General features: G+C 44.4%; 1 protein-coding gene across 4 annotated transcripts in view; it reads left to right on the top strand.

The window, feature by feature from the left end:
- The window catches only part of SGCD (sarcoglycan delta), a 543,119-nt gene that overhangs the window by 419,392 nt on the left and 102,400 nt on the right, over positions 1-21,327 (top strand). For all 4 annotated transcript variants that reach the window (XM_010970037.3, XM_045506731.2, XM_010970036.3 and 1 more), the window contains one exon: positions 4,545-4,664. In XM_010970037.3, the coding sequence (XP_010968339.1) occupies positions 4,545-4,664 (120 nt within the window). The remainder of the gene's footprint in view (positions 1-4,544; positions 4,665-21,327) is intronic.

The following is a 21,327-nucleotide window of genomic DNA, read 5'->3' on the forward strand; positions in this document are numbered from 1 at the left end:
ATCCCAATGTGAGCAGTTCAAGTCATCTTTTCTCATGAAACAGTGCTCTAAATGACAGTTCCCAGGCGAGACCACCACCGTGTATCTGACCCTTACTGCCACTGATAAAGTGTCATCTCTGTCGTGGGTCCAAACAGGGAACCCTCTGACCTGCAGGGAGGAAAGGTGTAAAAAAGTCTTACGCAACATTTTGCCAGAGCAGGGACAGGCCCAGGGATCAATGGAGCTGGGGCAAGTAGGCTGTGTGGCCCCAGGTCTGTCCAGCTCGCAGGTTGACCGGGAGATGCTCGTGCGTCCTGACGGATTCCAGTTCTCACTGCTGAGAGTAACTGAGGAGGCGCTTCACACGTGGACCGCCACACAGATAAGGGCTGGCCTGAAGGTTAGTTTCAGGCTACAGATAATGATCTTTTCCTTGCCAGAGAAGAATGATCTTTGAGCAGTCTCCAGCTCCATTTGCTTTTCTCTCTAGAATCTTTTTTTTTTTTTTTTTTCAAGATTTTACCTTGTCCTAGGAGGTTTGGCAGCCCAGGGGTAAAATCAACAAAAGGATAAGCCATCTGCACCCTGGAGCCAGTGGTCGCTGTTTGGGGTTTTAGCTAAAACTACCAATTACTGGGTTTCATATCCCCAAATGGTTCTGGCCCCTGGTAAATTCCATTCTGTGTTCTGAGAAGCCCTGAAAAGCAAGATAGCTCGCTTGTGTCTTGTGTTCTCTGATGGCTGCAGTCCCTTTAAGACATTCTCCGGTGTGTCTCTCACCTCGTTCGTCAGTTCAGAGTCAGTCAGTTTACACACAGCCCTGCACTCTTGACTCCTCAGGGGCCGTGTCTTGTTATTGTCCAAGTCCCTGGAAGCCAAGTCCCAGTACCTGCGTCCCCCAGTCACACTGCTGCTTTGCTGTCTGACTGGATCCGGAGTGGGCAAACTCTGCTCACCCTGTGCCCACGCTCAGGTCACTCATTCATTCATTTATGAGCGCTCTACCTCCTGATCTCCAGTCTCCCCCTAAAAAAAAAAAAAAGGGTAACAACTCCAAAGCATTACCAAGTAATACAGATTTCACTGAAGGTTTTGTCCTGACCAAGAAGGGAATCACATCTGAACCCTCCCTGAACAAGCTAACGGTTGCTAACAAAGCCCAAACTGCATCTCTGTTCCCTCAGGATCTCTCTCGTCCTCATCTCCAGCTTCCTACCCCTATCGCCCTCCAAAAGCTCCGGCCTCCTTTTCCTTTACAGGCAAATAAGCATCCCTTTTCTGCTGGGGAACAGTTCCAAGAGCGCAGTTCCACACCCAGGTCTGCCCTCAGCTCGCTCGGTGACCTCGGGAGAGCCCTGAGCCTCTGTGCGCCTTGGTGGTCTGACTTACGGCGGGAAGGCAGTCACAGAAGACAGGGTGCAGGTCCCGTCCCCTTTGGAAGTGTTGCCATGTCTGCTGTTTCCATCGCCCGCTCATTCAGGAGCCTTTCCAGGGTCCTCCTTTTGGCCGGAAGGCCAGTGTGGATGTGCTGGCAAGAGAGCAGGTCTGCTGATTAACACGATGATGCAGATCAGGCAAGTGCACTAGGAGATGGTGCCCATTAATTTTTTCCACTGTGTTGTGACCACTGCGTTAGAAAAATAGTGATGGTCACTGTCACAAGAGCAGTCCCTTATATTACACTGCCCTTTTCCGCCTACAAAGCTCTTTTTCATAAAACACAGTATAATTCAATCCTTTTATTAACCTTTCTGTGAGGTAAAGGGAATCGATGGTGGTAGTATAATTTTACAGATGCAGGAAATGAGGTCCAGAAAGATCAAATGATTTGCCCAAAGTCACACTAGCAGAAAATGAGAGAGTTGGGACATAATGTCTACCTTCTGATTCTTAGGCTGATAGTCTTGCCAAAGGGGAAAGCGGCCCCAGGCATCCAGGGGCTGGCCTGGCTCTGTCAGCCAAGCCTCGGTGTTCTGTGTGAGCACAGGTAATTTCACAGAACATCAACACCGGACGAGGCCACTTGGTGGCCGTGAAGGATCAAGACAAAACAGAAAAAGAGGCAGCTCTGATCATGTCTGAATGTAGATTAAAAATAGAAACCTGTACCCAAACCACAGGAGTGACCAAACCTTCCTCTATCCTAGCTAGTATGAGTCTGTTCTTTGTCCATTACAATTTTAGCATTGCTTTGGTTGTCTCCACTCTAGATAAGATTTACCAAGAAACCAGTTGTAAAATTACTCCGTTTCTGACAGCATCTAATCCACAAAACCTTGCTTCCTTAAGCCCTGCCAAAAATAACCTATCATAATGCCAGATCCTATAATAAATTCTTTCTTCTTACTGAGAAGCCCCATGGCTCCCCATGCTGTGTGTTCTTTTATGGTACCCCAACTTGTTCAACCACAAGTGCGTTCCTAGTGATCCTTGCCTGGATGGCATTGAGGGCCCGTTCACTACTGCTTTTTTACAAATGAGTGACACCGTCTTGAAGAATAACCATAAGGAAACAAACATGCTGTGTGGCCAGCCCTCCATAGCCGCAAGTTCTACATCCCTGTATTGATCGAAATATTTAAGGGGAGAAAATCCAGAAAGATCCAGAAGCAGAACTTGAATTTGCTCCATGCTGACAACTGTTTTACATAGCATTTGCATTGTATTTGTGACTATTTATACAGCACTTACATTGTATTAGGTATCCTAAATAATTTAGTGATGATATAAAGTGTAGGGGCGGATGTGTGTAGGTTACATGTAAATGTTACATCATTTTATATAAGGGACTTGAGCATCCATGGATTTTGATATCTAAGGGGTGTCCTGGACCTAATCCCCCACACATACTGAGGGACAACTGTATCAGAATCACCTGGGCAGTTTTGGAAAAATACAGGCTTTCTGAACTCTACCCTCAAGTTTTTCTATATAAAAATAGTACAAACAACTTATGCGGCTCAATTTAAAAACAAAACAAAACAAACAAACAAAAGACCCAGTCAGAAAATGGGTGTAAGACCTAAATAGACATTTCTCCAAAGAAGACATACAGATGTCCAAAAGGCATGAAAACATGCTCAACATTGCTAATTACTAGAGAAATGGAAATCAAAACTACAATGAGGTATCACCTCACACCAGTCAGAATGGCCATCATTAAAATGTCCACAGGTGATAAATGCTGGAGAGGGTGTGGAGAAAAGGGAAGCCTCCTGCACTGCTGGTGGGAATGTAAATTGGTGCAGCCACTGTGGAGAATAGTATGGAGATTCGTTTAAAAACTGAACGTAAGAGTTACCATATGATCCAGTAATCCTACTCCTGGGCATATATCCAGAGAAAACTCTAATTTGAAAAGATACATGCTCCCCAACGTTCAGAGCAGGTCTGCTTATAATAGCTAAGACACGGAAGCATCCTAACTGTCTATCAACACATGAACAGATCAAGAAAATGTGAGATATATAGATACAGATACAGATATATATGCATGCACACATGATGGAATATTATTTAGCCACAAACAATGAAATATTGCCATTTGCAGCAACATGGATGGACCTAGAGGTTATCATACGAAGTGAAGTAAGTCAGACAAAGACAAATATCATATGTTATCACTTATTTGTGGAATCTAAAAGAATGCTACTAATGAACTTATTTACAAAGCAGAAATAGATTCACAGGCACAGAAAACAAACTGTTGGTTACCAAAGGGGAAGAGGGGAGCAATAAACTAGGAGTTTGGGATTAATAGATACACAGTACTGTGTATAAAATAGATAAACAAGGACCTACTGTATAGCACAGAGAACTATGTTCAGTATCCTGTAATAACCTATAATGGAAAAGAATCTGAAAAAATATATATATATACATATATCTATCTGAATCAGTTTGCAGTACACCTGAAAGTAACACAACATTGTGAATCAACTGTGCTTGAATTGAAAAAAAGAAGAGCTATTTTTGCCATATAATCAACCTTCTAAAATTTTTTTATTGAATGAAATTCTAGCATGAAAGATTAAACAAGTTTCAAGGCAACTGATTGCCACATACTGTGGCCTTTTCTGCCAGGAAGTGACTTATATACCAAGGAAATAGACTTGAGTGGTGTCAAATGCAGCCAGTGGGTCAAGGGTAAGGAGCCAGACTGATTTCAGCTGAATTTAACGGTGCCCTTTCCAGTAGTTGAGGTTAGCCAGAGATCTGCTGGTCCTTCAAGAGATGGTGAGGTTTCCGTGCTTTGATACATGTAAACCAGAATCTACAAGTATTTGACCGTAATTCGGTGGTTAGCTGAGGGAAATCTCATTCAAGCATTAGTTTGGAAGAAGGACATGATCATTTTTAAAATCATAGGCGGAGAGCATATGATGAAAAGTAATTGACGAGACATGGCTAAAGTCATGAGACTAATTGTCACAGTTGGCATCTGAGAACCAATCCACTTACATTAAAGTCCAGTGCAATCTTGTCAAATGTATGTGTTCTGCAAATAGCTCTTTGTAATTGAATGCAGCAGGACTGATGTGTTCTCTTTCTCCCCCTTCTAGGTCCAAAAGCCGTAGAAGCTTATGGCAAAAAGTTTGAGGTAAAGACGGTTTCTGGAAAATTGCTCTTCTCTGCAGATAACAATGAAGTGGTCGTAGGAGCTGAGAGATTAAGAGTTTTAGGTAAGGAAACTTTTAATTATTTAACTGGTTTGATGCTACTGGGTATGTTTGAGAGAAAAAGTGACATGGTGTCCAGAAGAGTGATTTAGGCCAATTACCTCCATTCTCTTGAAGCAAGACAGATGACACTCCCAGCCCCCACCTTGAAAATGTCTCAGATCATGGGTCTTGGTGGCACACTGGCCACACCAATCTTCGGGTGGGGATGTGTGCTCGTACCAAGAAGTTATAATAGTCCTCACAGATTGGCAGTTTTGCGGGAAGCAGTTGAGACCTGTATACATTGTTACAGTGATCACTAAACCTGGTTGTGAATTAAGAATCACCTAGGGAACTTCTGAAAAGTTGAGGTTCGTAGATCCAAGCATGACTTACTGAATTAGAAGTTCTGGTGGAATGGCCCAAGAATTTATTTGTGCAAACATTTGCAGGAATTTCTGTGGTCCCACTGTTAGAATCATTGAATTTGACTGTGCACTGGAACAGTCGGTCTAGCATGGTGGTTTAAGAGTACTGGTCTTAGAGCTAACCTGGCTCTTAATCCCTGATCTGTATCAACTGTGTGACTTTAGACAGGTTACTGACATCAGTGAGTCAGTTTCCTTTTCCGCCCAATAGGGCTAAGAACATCTATCTTCTCAGGTTCTCCCTAGGGTTCAATCGTATCATCTTCGATCGTGTTACATGCACCTAACACATTGCTGAGCACAAGATAGTCCTCGGCCAGTGGTAGCTGCTGGTACTGCTATGAATACTCATGCTACTGTTAATATTAATCCTGCTTTCCTTCCTCTTGCTCCCTAAGAGTTACTGAAGTGTAGCAATTAAAAGCTCAGACTCTGGAATATTAACACTATCTCTGTCCTTTACTAGCTGTGTGACTTTAAGCAAGTTATCTAACCTCTCTGTGCCTATGTTTTACTTATCTATAAAGTGAGGGCAATAGAAGTATCTACCTTCTCAGACTATTGGAAAGACTGAGTGAAATAATCTATGTAAAGTAGTTAGTAAGTTGGCTAAAAGATAGGAAGTATTCACTAAGTGCTCACTGTTATTGTCTTTAATTATTGTGCTATTTTTACTTGAAATTGTTATTTTTGTCCACATTATTAGTTGCACTCTGTATCTTCTTTCTTCTCCATTATGACTGTCCTCTTCTGGTCGTCACCTCTAGCCTCAGTCAGTCAGCTTTCCTGGTCTGCCTGTCTGTCTCTCCATCACTGTTATAACATGCTTGCATATCTAACTTCCTCGCTGGATGACTCCTCAGTTTCTGTCCCCAGGCCTGGCATCTTCCCTGAGTTCTAGGTCTCCCGCTTCATCTAGATGTTCCACCATCCTCTCAAACTTTGTGGATCTTGAGTGGCTAACATGATAGAACACACACATACACACACACACGCACACCCCCTCACACCCTCACACCCTCTCACCCTCACACCCTCACACCCTCTCACCCTCTAGTCTCCCACCCTCCTGTGTTTGCCCTCTACACCCCTCCCACTCTAACACGTCTCATTAGGCTCCCCTGTATCGGTCTATAAACTTCAGCATCGTCCTGACCAGCATCAGGCTCAGCAGAGTCAGGAAACGGAAGTGACCATCCTCGGGGAGCTCAGTGGTGTGGGAGGGGTGCTGGGGGCCGAGGCCACCAGCCAGGGGCAGGCCAGTCGCTGGCCAGGTGCTCACTGGGGTGTGATCTGGAACAATTCCCTTTGTCTCTTAGGCCTTTGTTTTTTCCTGTCTGTAAAATGAGAGTTTTCAAACAGTTTAAAAAAAAATTAGCAATAGAAACTTTTAAAATTTCATACCAAACCCCCCCCAATAAATAAAATATATAGAAGACCGAGACTGCTCTGGATTGTGGATGGGGATTTTTGAGGCACAGAGGTCAGAGACTGGAGTCTTAGCTGAACAGCTGAGTAGATTCCTTCTTTCCCTCTCTCTGTCACTGGGAGGCTTCTTAGAATTTATGCTTTTTTAGTTGAAGTCTAGTCAGTTTACAATGTTGTGTCAATTTCTGGTGTACAACATAATGTTTTCAGTCATACATATATATACATATTAGAATTTATTTTTAATTTTTAAAATATTTTTATTGAAGTATAGTCAGTTCACAGTCTTGCACCAATTTAAGCTCTTCAGTGAATAGTCTTTTAAAAAGTTACTCCAGTGACCACTTGCCATGGCTCCAGTGCCGTGCTCTATGTGCATTATTACAGCTATGTCTCGCCAACACCTGTGACACAGGCACCATTTTTACCCCCATTTTGCAGACAACAGAACTGAGCTATAGGGAGGGGTGAGCCGCGCTAAGTGGTGAGAGCCAGGATTCCCAGCCAGGTATCTGAATGCAGACTGCTTTGCGTTAAAGCGTTGCACGTTGCTTCCTCCTCAAAATTGTCCCCGTTTTAGACAAGTAAACTAAGGCTTGAAAAGGTGGAGAAACTTGCCAAGACCAGGCACCAGTACGTGGGAGGACTGAAACCCAAATCCTCGTCTCCGGACTCCGCCGTCAGCACACCTGGCTGCATGCGAACGTAGCGCTCAGACCCTTGCCAACTCTTAACAATGAATGTTTTTCTCTGTTATTTGTAGAATTGGCCCTTTCCATGTTAGTTCAAAGTTTTTTGGGGAAAAAAAGCCACAGCAACTTGAGGTTTTCCCTTTGTTCGACAGTATTTTGCTACACCAGCTCTAAAATAATTGCCCAGGGGAGAAGGTGACGGTATCTCATGCCAAGATCATTTTGTACAAATGGTGTTTGGCATTTCCCATTAGACTCTGGTGTTTTCATGAGTCACCTCACTGCTTTAACATCTGACTTTGCAGAGATACAAGTACTTGAGATGTCCAAAACGCTGTGATTTAATCTCAATGGACAAAACCCTATGATGGTCTCATTTAAGAACTTTCCCCACCTCCATCCCTCTGTGATGTGGACTGAGGGTTGGAAGAGTATCGTAGTTTCGTCACTTGGAAGCAGGTGGCTATTTTTGCTTGTGTTGTTTCCCTTGCAGAATGATTTAGGGTAACATCTGTCTCTCTCCATCATCAGAAGCATTTGCTTTTTGTGTGTAAAAATGTAGAAGTGAGGCATCATAATAAGCACCACGGCTGTGACCAGTGCTGAAAAGATTAGGAAATGACCACCCTGCATGTCTCATAGCAACCTACTCAGTGAAATGAGCCTCGTGTGCTGTAGAAATGAGCTTCCTGTCATCTGGGATCCAGCCAGATGGTGTGGAGCGAGAAGTTCAGGCAATTTCATTTTCAGCCTAATGAGAAGTTTGTCTTTTTGAATTGTCAGACTGTGCAAGTTGTTGGGAGGAGTGAATGTGGATGTGTGTTGTGTGGTGGAATCTAACGTACCTGGGTTTGAATCTTTGCTCAGACATTTAGGACCTGAGTGACCCTATCCATGTCTGTTTTTCTCTTTAAGCTTTAGTTTCCGCCTGGGGACAGAATAAAGGAGGGGAGTAAGAATGAACGAATGTAATAAGAACTTATGTAAATAAATCAGTTATTTGAGTTGATCATTGAGTAAGAATAAGCAGTAGGAGATAAAAATAACCCTAAGAACATAATGCCTCTTGGATATAGTAGATCAGCCCATGGGCTCAGGACAGTTGTTTACATTCTTCTCTGGATGGCCACACCCCCCTGCTCAGTTTTCAGGACAGTGACTACCTTGGATACACTCCAAGGACCTTAAATAGTCTGGCAAAAGGACTCATAGTCATGCACCATGAAGAATGGTCCAACTATCTGGAAGCGTTTATCCTGGAAGAGATATGGAGTAATCATGTCAGCAGATGATAGTTGCTGCCCTTTCATGAGGGTTAAAGAGAGCACATCCTTCCTAGGGTAAAGAGAACAGGAAAGAGCTGTGTGGTTGGGTGGCCAGCAGAACGGGTTTAATCCTGATGCCTGTCATTTGTCAGCCAGTGCCTTGGGATATGCCGCTTTACCTGTCTAGGCTTCCTTCTACTCTGTGACATGGTGTTAAGAGTGCCCGACCCTCCCCCGATGCTGGGAGAACTAGGTGGTACAATTATGTGCAGACTGACAGCAGCATGGTGCGTGGCACCAGGTCAGCACTCAGTACGTGCTATTGTTGTGCTGGCGGTGGGTTTTGTTGGCCCACTCAGGCTTTGGGGAACCCATCAAGTCCTAACATTTTACACAGCCCTCGTGTGTTCCCAGAAGAAGGTACCCAGAGAGAAATTGGCTTCAAACTTGTAGGAGTGTTCAAATCTCGTTTAAGTTTGGACTGGTGGGTTTCCTGGACACAGCTACGGTCAGAAGAGGAAACCCCTTTACAAGACGGGAACCACTACACAGCCCATTTCACCCAGGCGCATGTCACGGGCTGGTCTTACTAACGTGTATGTTCTCAAGGTGCCTTTGGATGAGGAAGGGATTGAAAGCCTGAGTTTATTTCCCAAAATAGTAGGGTATCTCCTTCTACTCAAAGACAGCGCTTCTCAAAGTAACTTCAATGTGGAGCATCAGCTAAGGTCTACTTGTTCGACATGTGCGTTGTCACGCCCTACCGCAGACCTGCTGAATCAGAAACTCAGGGTCAGGGCCCAGCAAGTTACAGTTAAACAAGTCCTCCAGGTGATTCTGACGCATGCTAAAATTGGTGAGATACCAACCTAAGACGATCACAGCTAAATCATTTCGCCACAACTTTGCTGGTAGCTCTCAGTTGAGTTCAGGCTCAGCTTTTACCACTTTGCTCCAGAACAGCTACAACATAAATATAGCCAACATACATTGAGTGGGGCTTACTCTGTGCAAGACGCCAAACTCTTCCCTTGCCAGGAGTAAATGCATTTGAGCCACACAACAACCACACAAAGAGAGAAGTGGCTCATTGCCTTGACTTACAGAAGGGCAGACGGGGGAACAGGGTGATGTGAAGTTGCCCTAAGTTCCACAGAGAGGAACTGGCAGCGTCAGGATCTGAATGCAGGCAGTGTCACCCACGGTGCACGATGACTTCTGTCACAGAAATTTTCAACTTCCCCGACCCCCACAGCCCATTGGGTTGCATCATGCCAAGAGGGAATGAGAACTGGGCAACCGTTCTCCAGCTGCTCCTTCCCTTCCTGGCTTCTAGAGACACTGCCCTTCCCACCACTGCCCCACACGTGTGCCTGTTCCTCCGCTTCCTTCACTCCCTCTTCTTTCTCCTGCTAAATGATGCCAATTCACACTTGCCGTCACATGTGGACTTCTGTGCAGTTCAGTCCTTATTTTTCTCTTTTCCTGTTTCTATGGAAAATCCCGCAGTTGCATCCAATTTCAGCAGTTGCCCTTTTCAGGGGACCCCCACATCTCTATTTGCCTTAAACTGTCTTCTCACTTCTAGTTGCAAATTTCCAAGAGCCTGGTCTTGTCTGCATGGATGTTCCCCATCACTTTGACTTCATCACCTACAGATGAACTTACATCTCCCTATCAAACTCCCCGCCTCTCCAGCACCCACTTCCTTAAATCTCCACATGGGGCCACCATCCCCCAGTCTTCCAGGTCTTGCTTTCATTCAGGTACCACACCCTGTCTTTCTTCATATGGGCCTCAATGTCTTTGTCAGCCTTGGCTTTTCCATATTACAAAGGTACCTATTTAGGTCTTACACAAGAGAATTTGAGTTTATAGCTGGGCCTGTTCATTCAATTACCAAAAAGTTATAAAATTAGCATGCAAGATGAGGCATGATACAGTTTAGCTTTAATTACAGAACAAAGGTATGAAATACCAGACAGGAATGGTCTTTAAAATGCAGCAAAAAAAACAGGCCGTGTGAAAGCTAGCGCATCTAAGAGGCATCTTTGTGGAGACACCAGGGAAAACATGATTTTGATCTTCATTAATGACCAGTTTCACTGAACAATGGGACATTATAGCACTTATAAACGAAGCATAATTATAAAGTGTTATTCTAATTGTTAATTAGGCCTGTTTATACTCTAGATTAGTTTTTTAAATACGTCCTCTAGATGCCACTTGATGCTAATTATCTGAGTTACATTATTATCAATTGAAAAACATTTTTAATTAAATCTAAAGTCATTTAAATTAGTGTAAGATTTATAGAAATTTGAATGTGGTCTGATGCCTTTTTTTTTTTAAGACCACATCAGATGATACGTTTAGCATCTGGAATTAGTTTTTGATGAAACTCTGGGCTGCAACGTGGCAATTGATAATTATAATGAAAAAAGTACGGTGTTCTCAGTTGTATTATTCACTAAGGGCATGTGTGTATTATATATATATACATACATACACATAGACCTTTATATGTAAGATGTCTCCAAATCACTGTTAACTGGAGTCTCGGAGACACTGAGAAGAGTGTTACCGTGCCTTCTCTTTCAGGGAGCCGCAATGCACACGTAAGTATCTGAGAGCCAACGTGGAAGATAAGCTTCTTAGAAGGATAGAAACAGAGTGACTGTGGAAACTATACATGGTGGGATGCTATTCCAGAGAGAATTTGGGAAACTTCCTAAATGAAGAGAGTATTCGTACTAGGTCTTGAGTATGGATTGAAGGGGAAGAAAAAAACACATAGGGAACGGGCTTTCTTGGCAAATGGAATCAGCCGTGTTTATCAGTCAGGACTGATTTGGTTGTAAATGCCCTAAATCCAACTCAGAGCCAGCGGTGGGGAGAGTTTATTCCCTTCTGTGAAAGAAAAGTTCATTGGTAGCAGGCTTGAGGCTAGATTCAGTGACTCAAATAATGTGACCAAATTTCAGTCTCTCTCTTGCTCTTACCATCTCTTAGCTCTGTTTTTCAATCTTGTATTTTGTCTTCAGCTCTGCTGGTAAGCTGGAGGAGTACTTACCTTGCTAATATAAATCCAACAATGTCCTTATTTTCACTCTAACTGGACTGACTTGGGCCATATGCCCATCCTTGAATAAGACCGTGGTACCAGAATGATGGAATATGCTGATTCATAGTGGCTCATATCCCCACTGCTGGAGCTGTAGTTGGAAATCCTGAGAGTTAGATAGAGAGGGGTCATTTCTCAGAAGGAAAATTGAGATGGTGTTACCAGGAGAGGGACTGGGTTCTCGGTAAAGAAAAAATAGCAAATATTCAGTGTATTTTTATTACAATAATCAAAGGTCTGCTCATGGAACATCATGAGTGCTGTACACACGACAGAGGAACCTGGATATTCTGGAGGATGTTAGTGGAAGATACTCTAGGAGTTTTCGCCCCCTTGCTTGCTCAGCCTCAGATACCCCAGCTTCTTTGCTTCATCACCAAGCATGTTTTCACCCCCCAGCGTGTACTGACTCTTCCCTCTGCCTGGAATCCTCTCTAGTCTATGCATAAAAGATCTCTTCCTTTATGGCTTAAATGTCAACTTCATCAGAGAGGTCTTCTTTGACCACCTTATAAGAACAGCATGCTCCAGCTGTCAGTGTCTATACCAGCAGCTGGCGAAGTGTGTCCTGTGGCTCAAATCAGGCCACAACCACTGCTTGGTTTGGTAAATACTGTTGTACTGGAACACAGGCAAGTTCATTTGTCTTGTCTGTGGTTGCTTTCGCACTACAAAAGCTGAATTGCATAGTTGAGACAGATCGTGTGGCCCATGAAGCCTAAAATACTCATTATTTGGCATTTTACAGGGAAAGTTTGTTGCTTCCTAGTCTGTACCTTCACTCTGCTTTATTCTCCTGCAGAGCAATTATCATAACATGACATAGTATGTGTGTATATATGTGTTTCATTTCATCCTGTCCTCTTCATTAGAATGTAAACTTTATGACAACGGGAAGTTTAATTTTTCAGAGTCTAGAATAGTGCCTGGCACATAGTAGGTGCTCAGTAATATTTGTTGCATGAAAGGAGTGAAATTTTTGAACACTGGAATGTTGAATAACTGATCTGGATGGTACAGAGAAATGAGGAGAGTGAGAATTGGCACCTAAGTTGAGATGATCGTAATACTTTTGTTGAGGATTCATAAAGGCTTAAACTAGGATAAAGAGAGAGAACAGTGTGGAGGGTATATAGCTCAAGTAGTAGAGTGCATGCTTAGCATGCACAAGGTCCTGGTTTCAATCCCCAGTACCTCCATTAAAATAAACAAATAAATAAAACTTAATTACCTCCCCCCAAAATAGAAATAAGAAAGCCTTTCAAAGAAAAAAAAGAGAGAGAGAACAAATGGGAAAGATATCCTGCAGGAGAGCTAATGAAACCAGATGAGGAGGGTCAAGAGGAAAGGAAGTTGGGATGTTTCTGGTGCTGTGTGCCTTGTCAGACAGACATCGGTGGTGTCGTGAACAGAAATGTATGGGAGCAACAGCAGGTTTAGGATCAGAGATGAATTGTTGAGCTTTGGGTGCACTGGATCTTGCTGCTTGGCCCCTTCTCTAAGGGAGAGGCCGCAGGGGAAATGCCAGCCTGAAAAGCCCACAGTAGATGCCCTGTTGAGCAGAAGGATCAGAGAACCAGTCAACAGACTGAATAGATGGAGTCCAGAGAGGAGGTGGCCTCAGAGGGCAACCCGGAGCAAGGACGTAGAGAAGCTCATGAAATAGAGCATCGCTGACAAGCCCCCAGGCCCCCGGGTCGTTTGTTTCTCTGATGGAGGCTCGGGGCTGGTTTACTGAGGCCCTGAGTGCCTTCCTGGACACGTGCTCAGATTTTGAGGGCTCCACCCCATGTTGTTATGCTTTTCCTAATCCACTCTGCCTTTCTGCATGAGAAGGAACTCAGAGGCTTTAGAATGTGGCATGACTGGGTTCTGCCATACTTAACAGCCACGTGATGTTGGCCTTGTTGCTTGGATCACTTAGGCCATGTGTGTAATAAACAACCTCTCCCCTTTCCTTTTTCTTTGCCTCCAACTTTTTCTCTTCTCTCTCTTCCTTTCTGAAGTGTCTCACCAGTGAGTGGAAGGAAGCATGAGAGAGCCTACAGGTTTCTAGTAAAAAGTGGAATATACCTCCTCTTATGCAGTGGTGACAATGGAATAATTCAGATGTTGATCCTTGGGAGAGGAGAGCCTACCTACCTAATGGTAGCATTTGGGTTACAAATTGGAGGAACCTGCAACTTGCCAGGGCCCTCCTGCCCTGCATGATCCTTTGCAGTGATCTGCTGGGGACTCCACTATTTAAAAAGAACTACCGGTGATAGAGTTCTTCTGGTACCTCATTCCAAAGTCGGTGTATTATTTACAGGGATATGGGAATAATGTATTAGATCACAAAGATCCATATCCCATAAATAATGTAGCGAGAAAGCCAAATACAAAAGAGTCTCAGATGAACAGCCCCAGCCTTCATAAACCAGAGCTACCTAATGAGAAAAAAGCACATCTGAACAGCAGAAGCATCATAATGGGGTTTCATCCAACATGCTCCTGGGAGCCTAACTCTCATCGTTCTCCAAAACAGAAAAAAGAGCCAGTCCCAAAGCCTTGGTGATTCCAGCGCCTCGCTTCACACGCGTCCACGCCTGTGCACGGGCATCGTGAGCTGCTGTGGCTCAGCTTTTCCCCCAAGCATAGGGTTGGTTCCTGATGCAAGAGGAACACGCATTTGCCGGGCCCCACATACCTTCCCCTTGGGCAGGAGGGAGCTGTGATTTAGTGTCAGCCTGATGGATTAATCGTTCTGTGCAGACGTCCCCAGCTGTCCCAGCAGCGCTGCCTTAGCAGCCCTCCCCAGTTGCTGAGCCATTGTCTCCCTCCTGGGCAGGGCTGGGGGGAGGAGGAGAAAAGGCAGTTGGGGACATTTGTCAGCTTTCTCGTTTGATTAAAGAGTTGATGAGCTTCACTATTTGGCTGCTTTCAAGAGAACCAATTCCAGCACTGGCTGAGGGAGGGCTGTGTTTGTTGTCTTTGTTTGTGGAACCGACGCAACTTTAATTTCTCTATCAAGCGACAGCTAATGTGCTTTCAGGCATCTGTTGGCTAGTTTTACCCTCAAAGTTTCTTTTTCTTGCCAGTTAATGCCAGAAACAGAGCATTTTCGAACGAGGAGATAAACTTCTCCCGAGCCATCTTCACTGGCTTTCCATAGAGTCCCGCGGTACTGTCTCCTTTCCCATTAATTATAGTCATTGTTGGGACATTCTTACGTAACCCACAGTCACTTGAGTTGGATTTTTTCCTCCTTTCTTCCCAGCAGAGGCCAAGGGGAATGTGGGTATTCCATGGTGACACTAGGAATTTAATGAGATGACAGCGTGAATAAGAAACTCTCGGTGTGCAGAATAAGGAAGGAAACTAACTCGATTCTCCTTTATTGGAGGGACTTGAGTTTAATTCTGCTTACTTAAGTGGGAGAAAAGAGGGCTAAAAATACTTCCTTTGGCTCCGTAGGCTCCCTGTCCCCTGTTTCTGTAGGTTTTTGTCTTGTACCGTTGTTAACTCCTTCTGCACCCTGTCTTGCCGAGGAATAGTGGGTAAGGTGGTGAGGGTGAATCCACACAAAAGAAACAAGGGGAGAGAGAGGAGAGAAAATCCAGACCCCTTCAGGACACAGGAGAGAAGCAAATGCCTGAGTATCTTCTTTCAAGGACAGGAGTGTTGGGCAGCAGGGTGGTTAAATGGGTATGGGGTCTGCAGACAGACCACCTGGCTTCCACTCCCAGCTCTCATAGGACAACCTTGGGCAAGATCCTAAATCTCTGAAAACCTCAAGCTACTCATCTATATGATGAAGGTGACAAGAGGACCCCACGTAATATAGGTAAAGTCTTTGGCACGGTGCTAAGCACGGAATAAGTACCCAGTCTACTGATGCCTGTTACTCCTACAAATGCCTGTTGAGCAGCATTTGTGCAGCCATCCCCAGTCGAAGTTCAGGGCAGGGATGTGAGGACGCAGCATAAAAGTTCCTTGATCGCAAGTAGGTTGTAGTCTAGGAGGGAGGTTGAAGCACATGCCCAGTGAAAATATTAAGTAGCTGCAAAGCGTTTTTTTAGAGAGTTAAGCAAAAGTGTGTAAGATAGCATTTGGCTGCAGTTTGCGCTGAGAAGACTAGCTGGTGAGTGCTGGAGACAGCAGGGTAGAAGACCTGGACATTGGAGGTGGCCCAGAGAATCTTCGAGAGGAGAAATGGAGGGGAAGTGTGATGGATGGGGGCAGAGGCAGACCTAGCAGATGCAGGGGGAGTGAGCCACAGCCTCCCAGACAGCGGGAGCTGCAGAAGCACGTGCGCGGCCCTGAGTGACAAAGGAAGTGCAATGAGCTGCTGCTGTTGGTTTTTTCCCCAGCACATAAGCACATTTGGATTTATCTTTTGGGAAGAGATGGTCATTAGAGTAAACAGGAATTGCTTACTTCTCCAAAAGCCTGAGTTAAGACAGCGTCTCAGTGTTCTGCTAGAGAGCCTTCCAGGGCTGTTCTCCTTCTGGCAGTGTACCGTGCAGGACGTGGGTGAGATATTAATGGAAATGCTCGATCTGATTTTCATTCTGTAAGCCAAAGAGGAAAGTCAAGTGGAGTTGGACACCGAGAAGTGATTTATGATGCGGGAGCTTTCCTAGGTCAAAAAAGAAAGGAGGTGACATCAATGGGAAGGTTCTTGGCAGGAGCTGAGCCAGAGGGCAGGCAGTTCTCACTGCAGAAATTACAGAAGTACAGAAAGAAATTCACTCACGTTCAGCAAGTATTAATTAAGTGCTTACTCTGGCCAAGTGCTGCAGTGACCAGAGGAACAACCAGGGCTGTTGCCTTTCTGGAATCCAGAGCCAAGCAAGAAAGAAAGATGTGTTAGATGTTTACAGTAGAAGGATGTGTCTTATCACGGGAGAAGTACCAGATTATAGAAACCTAACTCTAGAAGATTTTAACCTAATTCTGCAAGTAAGGGAAGTCTTCCTGGAGGAAGTGGTGATTAAGCTGAGACCAGAAGGGTAAATAAGGATTAGTCAAGGAAGAGGGAGTCAGAGGGGCCGAGGGTTGGAGCGGCAGCTGTGATATCTTGGGGAAGCATGACCTTTCGGGAAAAGCTGTAAAGTCCATCACAGCCGGAGGGCAGAGGTCAAGGTCAAGGAGCAGAGTGCCCAGATGTAAAAAGAAAACAGACTAAAACTGTAATGGCTAACGTGTATTAGAGTGACTGCTTACTCTGTGCCAAGTACTGTTCAAATCTCAGTCTGTTTACTCGATTCTCACAACAGCCACCTGCGATAGGTTATATTATTCTCATCTTACATATGAGCAAACTGACAAATAGAGAGGTGAGTTCCCCGAGGCTGTGTAGCAAGTTAAATGGCAGGAGGAAGCTGCAAATCCAGATAATCAGACTCGAGAGCATGTATTCTGTTTATTTTTTCTAACACCTTTGTTGAGATGTAATTCACATTACCATACAGTTCACCCATTTAATTGTGCAATGCAGTATTTTAGTATAAATAGCCTATGCTTTTAGTGTATATCACATACACGTGGCTACAGATAACATGTGTACCTTCCTAATTATCATGTTTCATATGTTTATATGGTATGTGTATTTGGTATGTCTGTCATATATATGTATGTATATGTTATGGGTATACACATTAAATGTTATACAAATTATAAATACTACAAATACCCAGATCATTATGGAGATGTGCATGTGTCTGCGTCTATTATAAAACCATGCTATTCTAGTGAGCACTGTGTATCATATTAAGGGATAGACTTCAGAGTAGTGAGGAGACGCTGAAGGGCTTCAGACTGGGAAGTTACAAGACCTGATTTGTGATTTACAGGGTGCGTTGAGGAAGATCAGCCTGCGGGGCTGGGGGCGGGGGATAAGCTGGACAAATCAGCTAATCATGGGACCAAATGCATCCATGGGGTCTGTGCTTGGTGGTTTAATTCAAGAAGACAGTCCGAAAAGAAAGTCCTGCAGCCTGCTGAACAAGACTTGCAGTGCATGGGCGAGGAGCTCTGAACACAGTGCAGTTCTTCCCACTGAGTTGCTTGATGGGAGCTGATCAGAGGTCAAAGCACATTTCAAGTACTTGCCTTGTATCACAGGCTTGTGGAAGTGCTTGCATTTAACCAAACAAAGGAGAGAACTGATACGAAATCAATATGCAGGGTGCTTAGGAGCTCTGGAGGAAGGCAATGTGCTTTTCTCCTCTGGCTGCTAAATGGATCGCAGCTGCCAAGGAAAATGACTTTCCCTCTTGACTTCCTATCTGTCTAGCTGCCTGGTTATTGGGGAGCGTTCAGACTTGAGTGCTTCAGTGTATGTTTAATGAGGGCATCCTTGCATGGACAAGTTCCCCAGGCCTAATTCTTCCTCCCAGGACTCTGAAAATTTGTCTCTCCGTAGCAAATCCTAATCAAAGATTTCTAGTGGAGCAAGGGAAGGTGCCAGGGCCTTGCATTTATAAGCACAGTCTGCCTTTCTTTGGGAGCTTAAGATGTGAGAAATGTGCCAGAGAAACTCAAGTGCAGGGCTGGGCACCTTCAAAGTGCCCAGGGCACCGGGGCCCCAGGAATTCCATGGAGAGGACTTTGTTGAGAAGTGGAGATTTGAGTTAGCCCTTGAAGGATGTCATTGGATGAAGTTAAGAAAAGCAGGAGAAGCTGTTGGAGGGAGATAAAGAGAAGATGACTCTGACTCTGGTGGTCCAGCCTGGTAACTGATCTTGAGTTCAAAACCTCAGTCCAGTCACCTGGACAACTGAGGGAGTAAAAAAATGAACTATGGATAAACAATAAGGATGAACTGTGGATAACAACGCTGTAGAGCATAGGGAACTATATTCAGTATCTTATAATAACCAATAATGAAAAAGAATATGAAGAATATATATGTGTGTGTATGTGTGTAACCGAATCACTATGCTGTGCACCAGAAACTAACACAACATTGTAAATCAAATATACTTCAATTGAAAACAATGAACTATGGGATAGCAATTAAGCTGCCTGATGTTGAAGATGAATCTTTTTCTCCTTTTCTCTCTCCGTCTTTGTCCTGTCCTCATTTCCTACTTTCCTTCCATGATGCTCAGATGGAGCAATTAAACAAGTGTGAGAAGCCAGTTTGGGGGAATGTCTGTGCTGCCCCGGGACATGGGTGGGCTAATGCAAACGGGCTCAGGAGATCCTAGAGAACTGAATGCATCATCACCCTCTGTGTAGTAGCATGGAGTGAGATTGGAATACTTGCACGTTTTTGGCTGTCACCTTATTTGGGTCTCAGAACCATCCTTAAAGGTACTCAGGATGGGGAGATACAAAAAAAAAGAAAAAGAAAAGAGAGAGAGAGAGAGAAAAGAAATCCCCAAATCTCCATCTTAGAGATTAAGAGATGAAGCCTGTGGAGTAAAACCACTTCCCTGAGGCCACTCAGCTAGTGTGTGTTTCTGCCCTGACGTCACTCCGTGACTCAGACGAGACAAGTCACCCATACCCACAGTAACAGCGGTTAGACCCTGCTCTGAGTACCACTGCGGATGATGCAGGAAGTTCGGAGAGATTTGACTATGACCTCTGAACACCTGCCTGATATTTATGTTAGCTGGTCACCCAAAAGCAAGTGTTCTTCTCCCTTTTTCTGCCATGGACCCTTTTGTCAAGCTGCTGAACATCTCTTCTCAGAATTATATTTTTAACCCATTATACAAAAAGCCTCAGTTTACCAAACAAAATCATGATAAAGTCATAAACATAAAAAAAATTTTGTGATGTAATAATATATGTCTGTCTTTGTTAAAAACATCTTAAAAGATGTAGTTATATCCCTAATAATTGCCATCATTTCAAAGTAGTGATAAGCATAAACGATATGTTGAGATGTGCACTACACTTTTACTCTGATAAGAAACCATCTGTAATTTCTCCGGGTGACAGAGTCACAGAGTGATAATTATTGAAGTTCATTTTCTACATTGTAATCAAAGGACGTCCTAGATTTCAGTTAAAGATGAGGGAAAATAATGATGTAAAATCCTGCCCCTTCAAAGTTCACATGCCTAGTGAACTCTATCCATGAATCCCTGGTGTCTGTCCCCAGGCGAGGTCCCCTGTTTGAATGTAAGTGCTTAGTGAGCACTTACTATGTGCAATCTCTGTGTTAAGCTGGGGATTCAGCTGCAATATAGCAAGAAGAAGACAGAATGCCACACTCAGAGGTACGTCTGTATCATCTCATGTTTAATATCACAGAGCAGATGAAGGCGCTTACTGTTCCGCATGGAGCTAGCTCTGTCGTTAGATTCTGAAGATGGGGTTAGCTCGGAGCTGTTGGGGGGGAGTTTCAACACACTAGTCCTAAACAATGATTCTCACAGGGACAGGTTTGCCTCCCAGGGAAATGTGTACAAATGTCTACAGGTATCTTTGGTTATCACAACTTGCAATAAAGCGGGAAGGAAGGGTGCGTTGCTACCAGTATATAATGGGTAGAGGACGAGGATGCTGCTTAACATTCTACAATTCACAGGACAGCCCCAAATAGTAGTAATACCAAGTGTGAGAAGCCACGGACCGGAGGGAAGGTGTATAGAACACTGAGTGAACACCTACTGTAAATAAACCTGAGTGCTGCTGGCTCCGTGTCCTTCGTCCCCTTGACAGGTCATGTGTGCTTAGTGATTTCTCAAGATTGTGGATTACATTCTTTCCCCCTCCATGGTGCCTGATGTCAGGACATACACACACAGCAGGTACGCAGTGAGTCTCAGTCACTGGGGAGGGTGACCTTTCTCTCTCGTGCGCGCCCGGGCCGCGGCCCTTGTTTTTGCCTTCTTCCTTGGCAGAAGCAAGGAGCTCAAGATGGAGCTGTGCAGGAGACGGCTCTTTGGAGTGGAGGGAACAGAAGTGACAGGGTCGAGGTTGGAGTCTCTGCCTCCCATCCGGAGGAGTGTGATGGCCTCCTTTCATCCGTCAAGTAAGGATTGTAGCAGCCTGGACAAGACATTCCTAACAGGAAGTTCCATTACTTCCTCATGCCGCGTATATTAAGCCTTTCGTGTAGATGAATATCCTTTCCCTCACTTCTATAATCTTGCAGGCATAATCGCCCCAAAAAGGCGTTATGACTTCACTGACATTGGTCAAATGCCCCACATGCATTTAGCTCTGTGTGAAACCATTATGACATCCCTTGTTTTTGATGCTTCTCCCGCATCCCTGCCCATTGAGAACAGATGTTGTTTCCTCAGTACAAAAACCAGCTCTTATAGGGGCCGAGGAGAGCCTGCACCTGTCATCCCAGGCATTTAAAATGGCAAATGCCAAGTCATGTGCTAAGTCTTAGCTGCGTGGCGTGTAGACCGTTACAGTGACGCTCATCACAGAGCTCATCGTTGGGTCAACAGTGTAAAATTCTGAGATGTGCTGAAATTGGTAGTATTTCCTTTTCTTCCTTTAAGGCTGATTTGGCCCAATCTTGAAATAATTCCTCAAGTTAGAATCACTCGCCTGTTAGGAGGATGATGTCTGAGGGGTCCCTGGGTCTCTGAGTATCCTTTGCGCCGGTGGACTGGGGTGGGGATGTCAGTATCGTCCATTCAGCAGGCCTTTTCCTTGAGCTGCTTGCATTTGTCACGAGCATCTGGAAGGAGTTTTGCGTTGCCTGAGTAAGAAGATTCAGAAAAATGAGACTGGGCGTATTGATTGGACAATGTCCGGTGTCCCTAACATTGGACCTTGGGGTGG

The sequence above is a fragment of the Camelus bactrianus genome, chromosome 3, assembly GCF_048773025.1.
Source record: "Camelus bactrianus isolate YW-2024 breed Bactrian camel chromosome 3, ASM4877302v1, whole genome shotgun sequence".
Lineage (NCBI taxonomy): Eukaryota > Metazoa > Chordata > Mammalia > Artiodactyla > Camelidae > Camelus > Camelus bactrianus.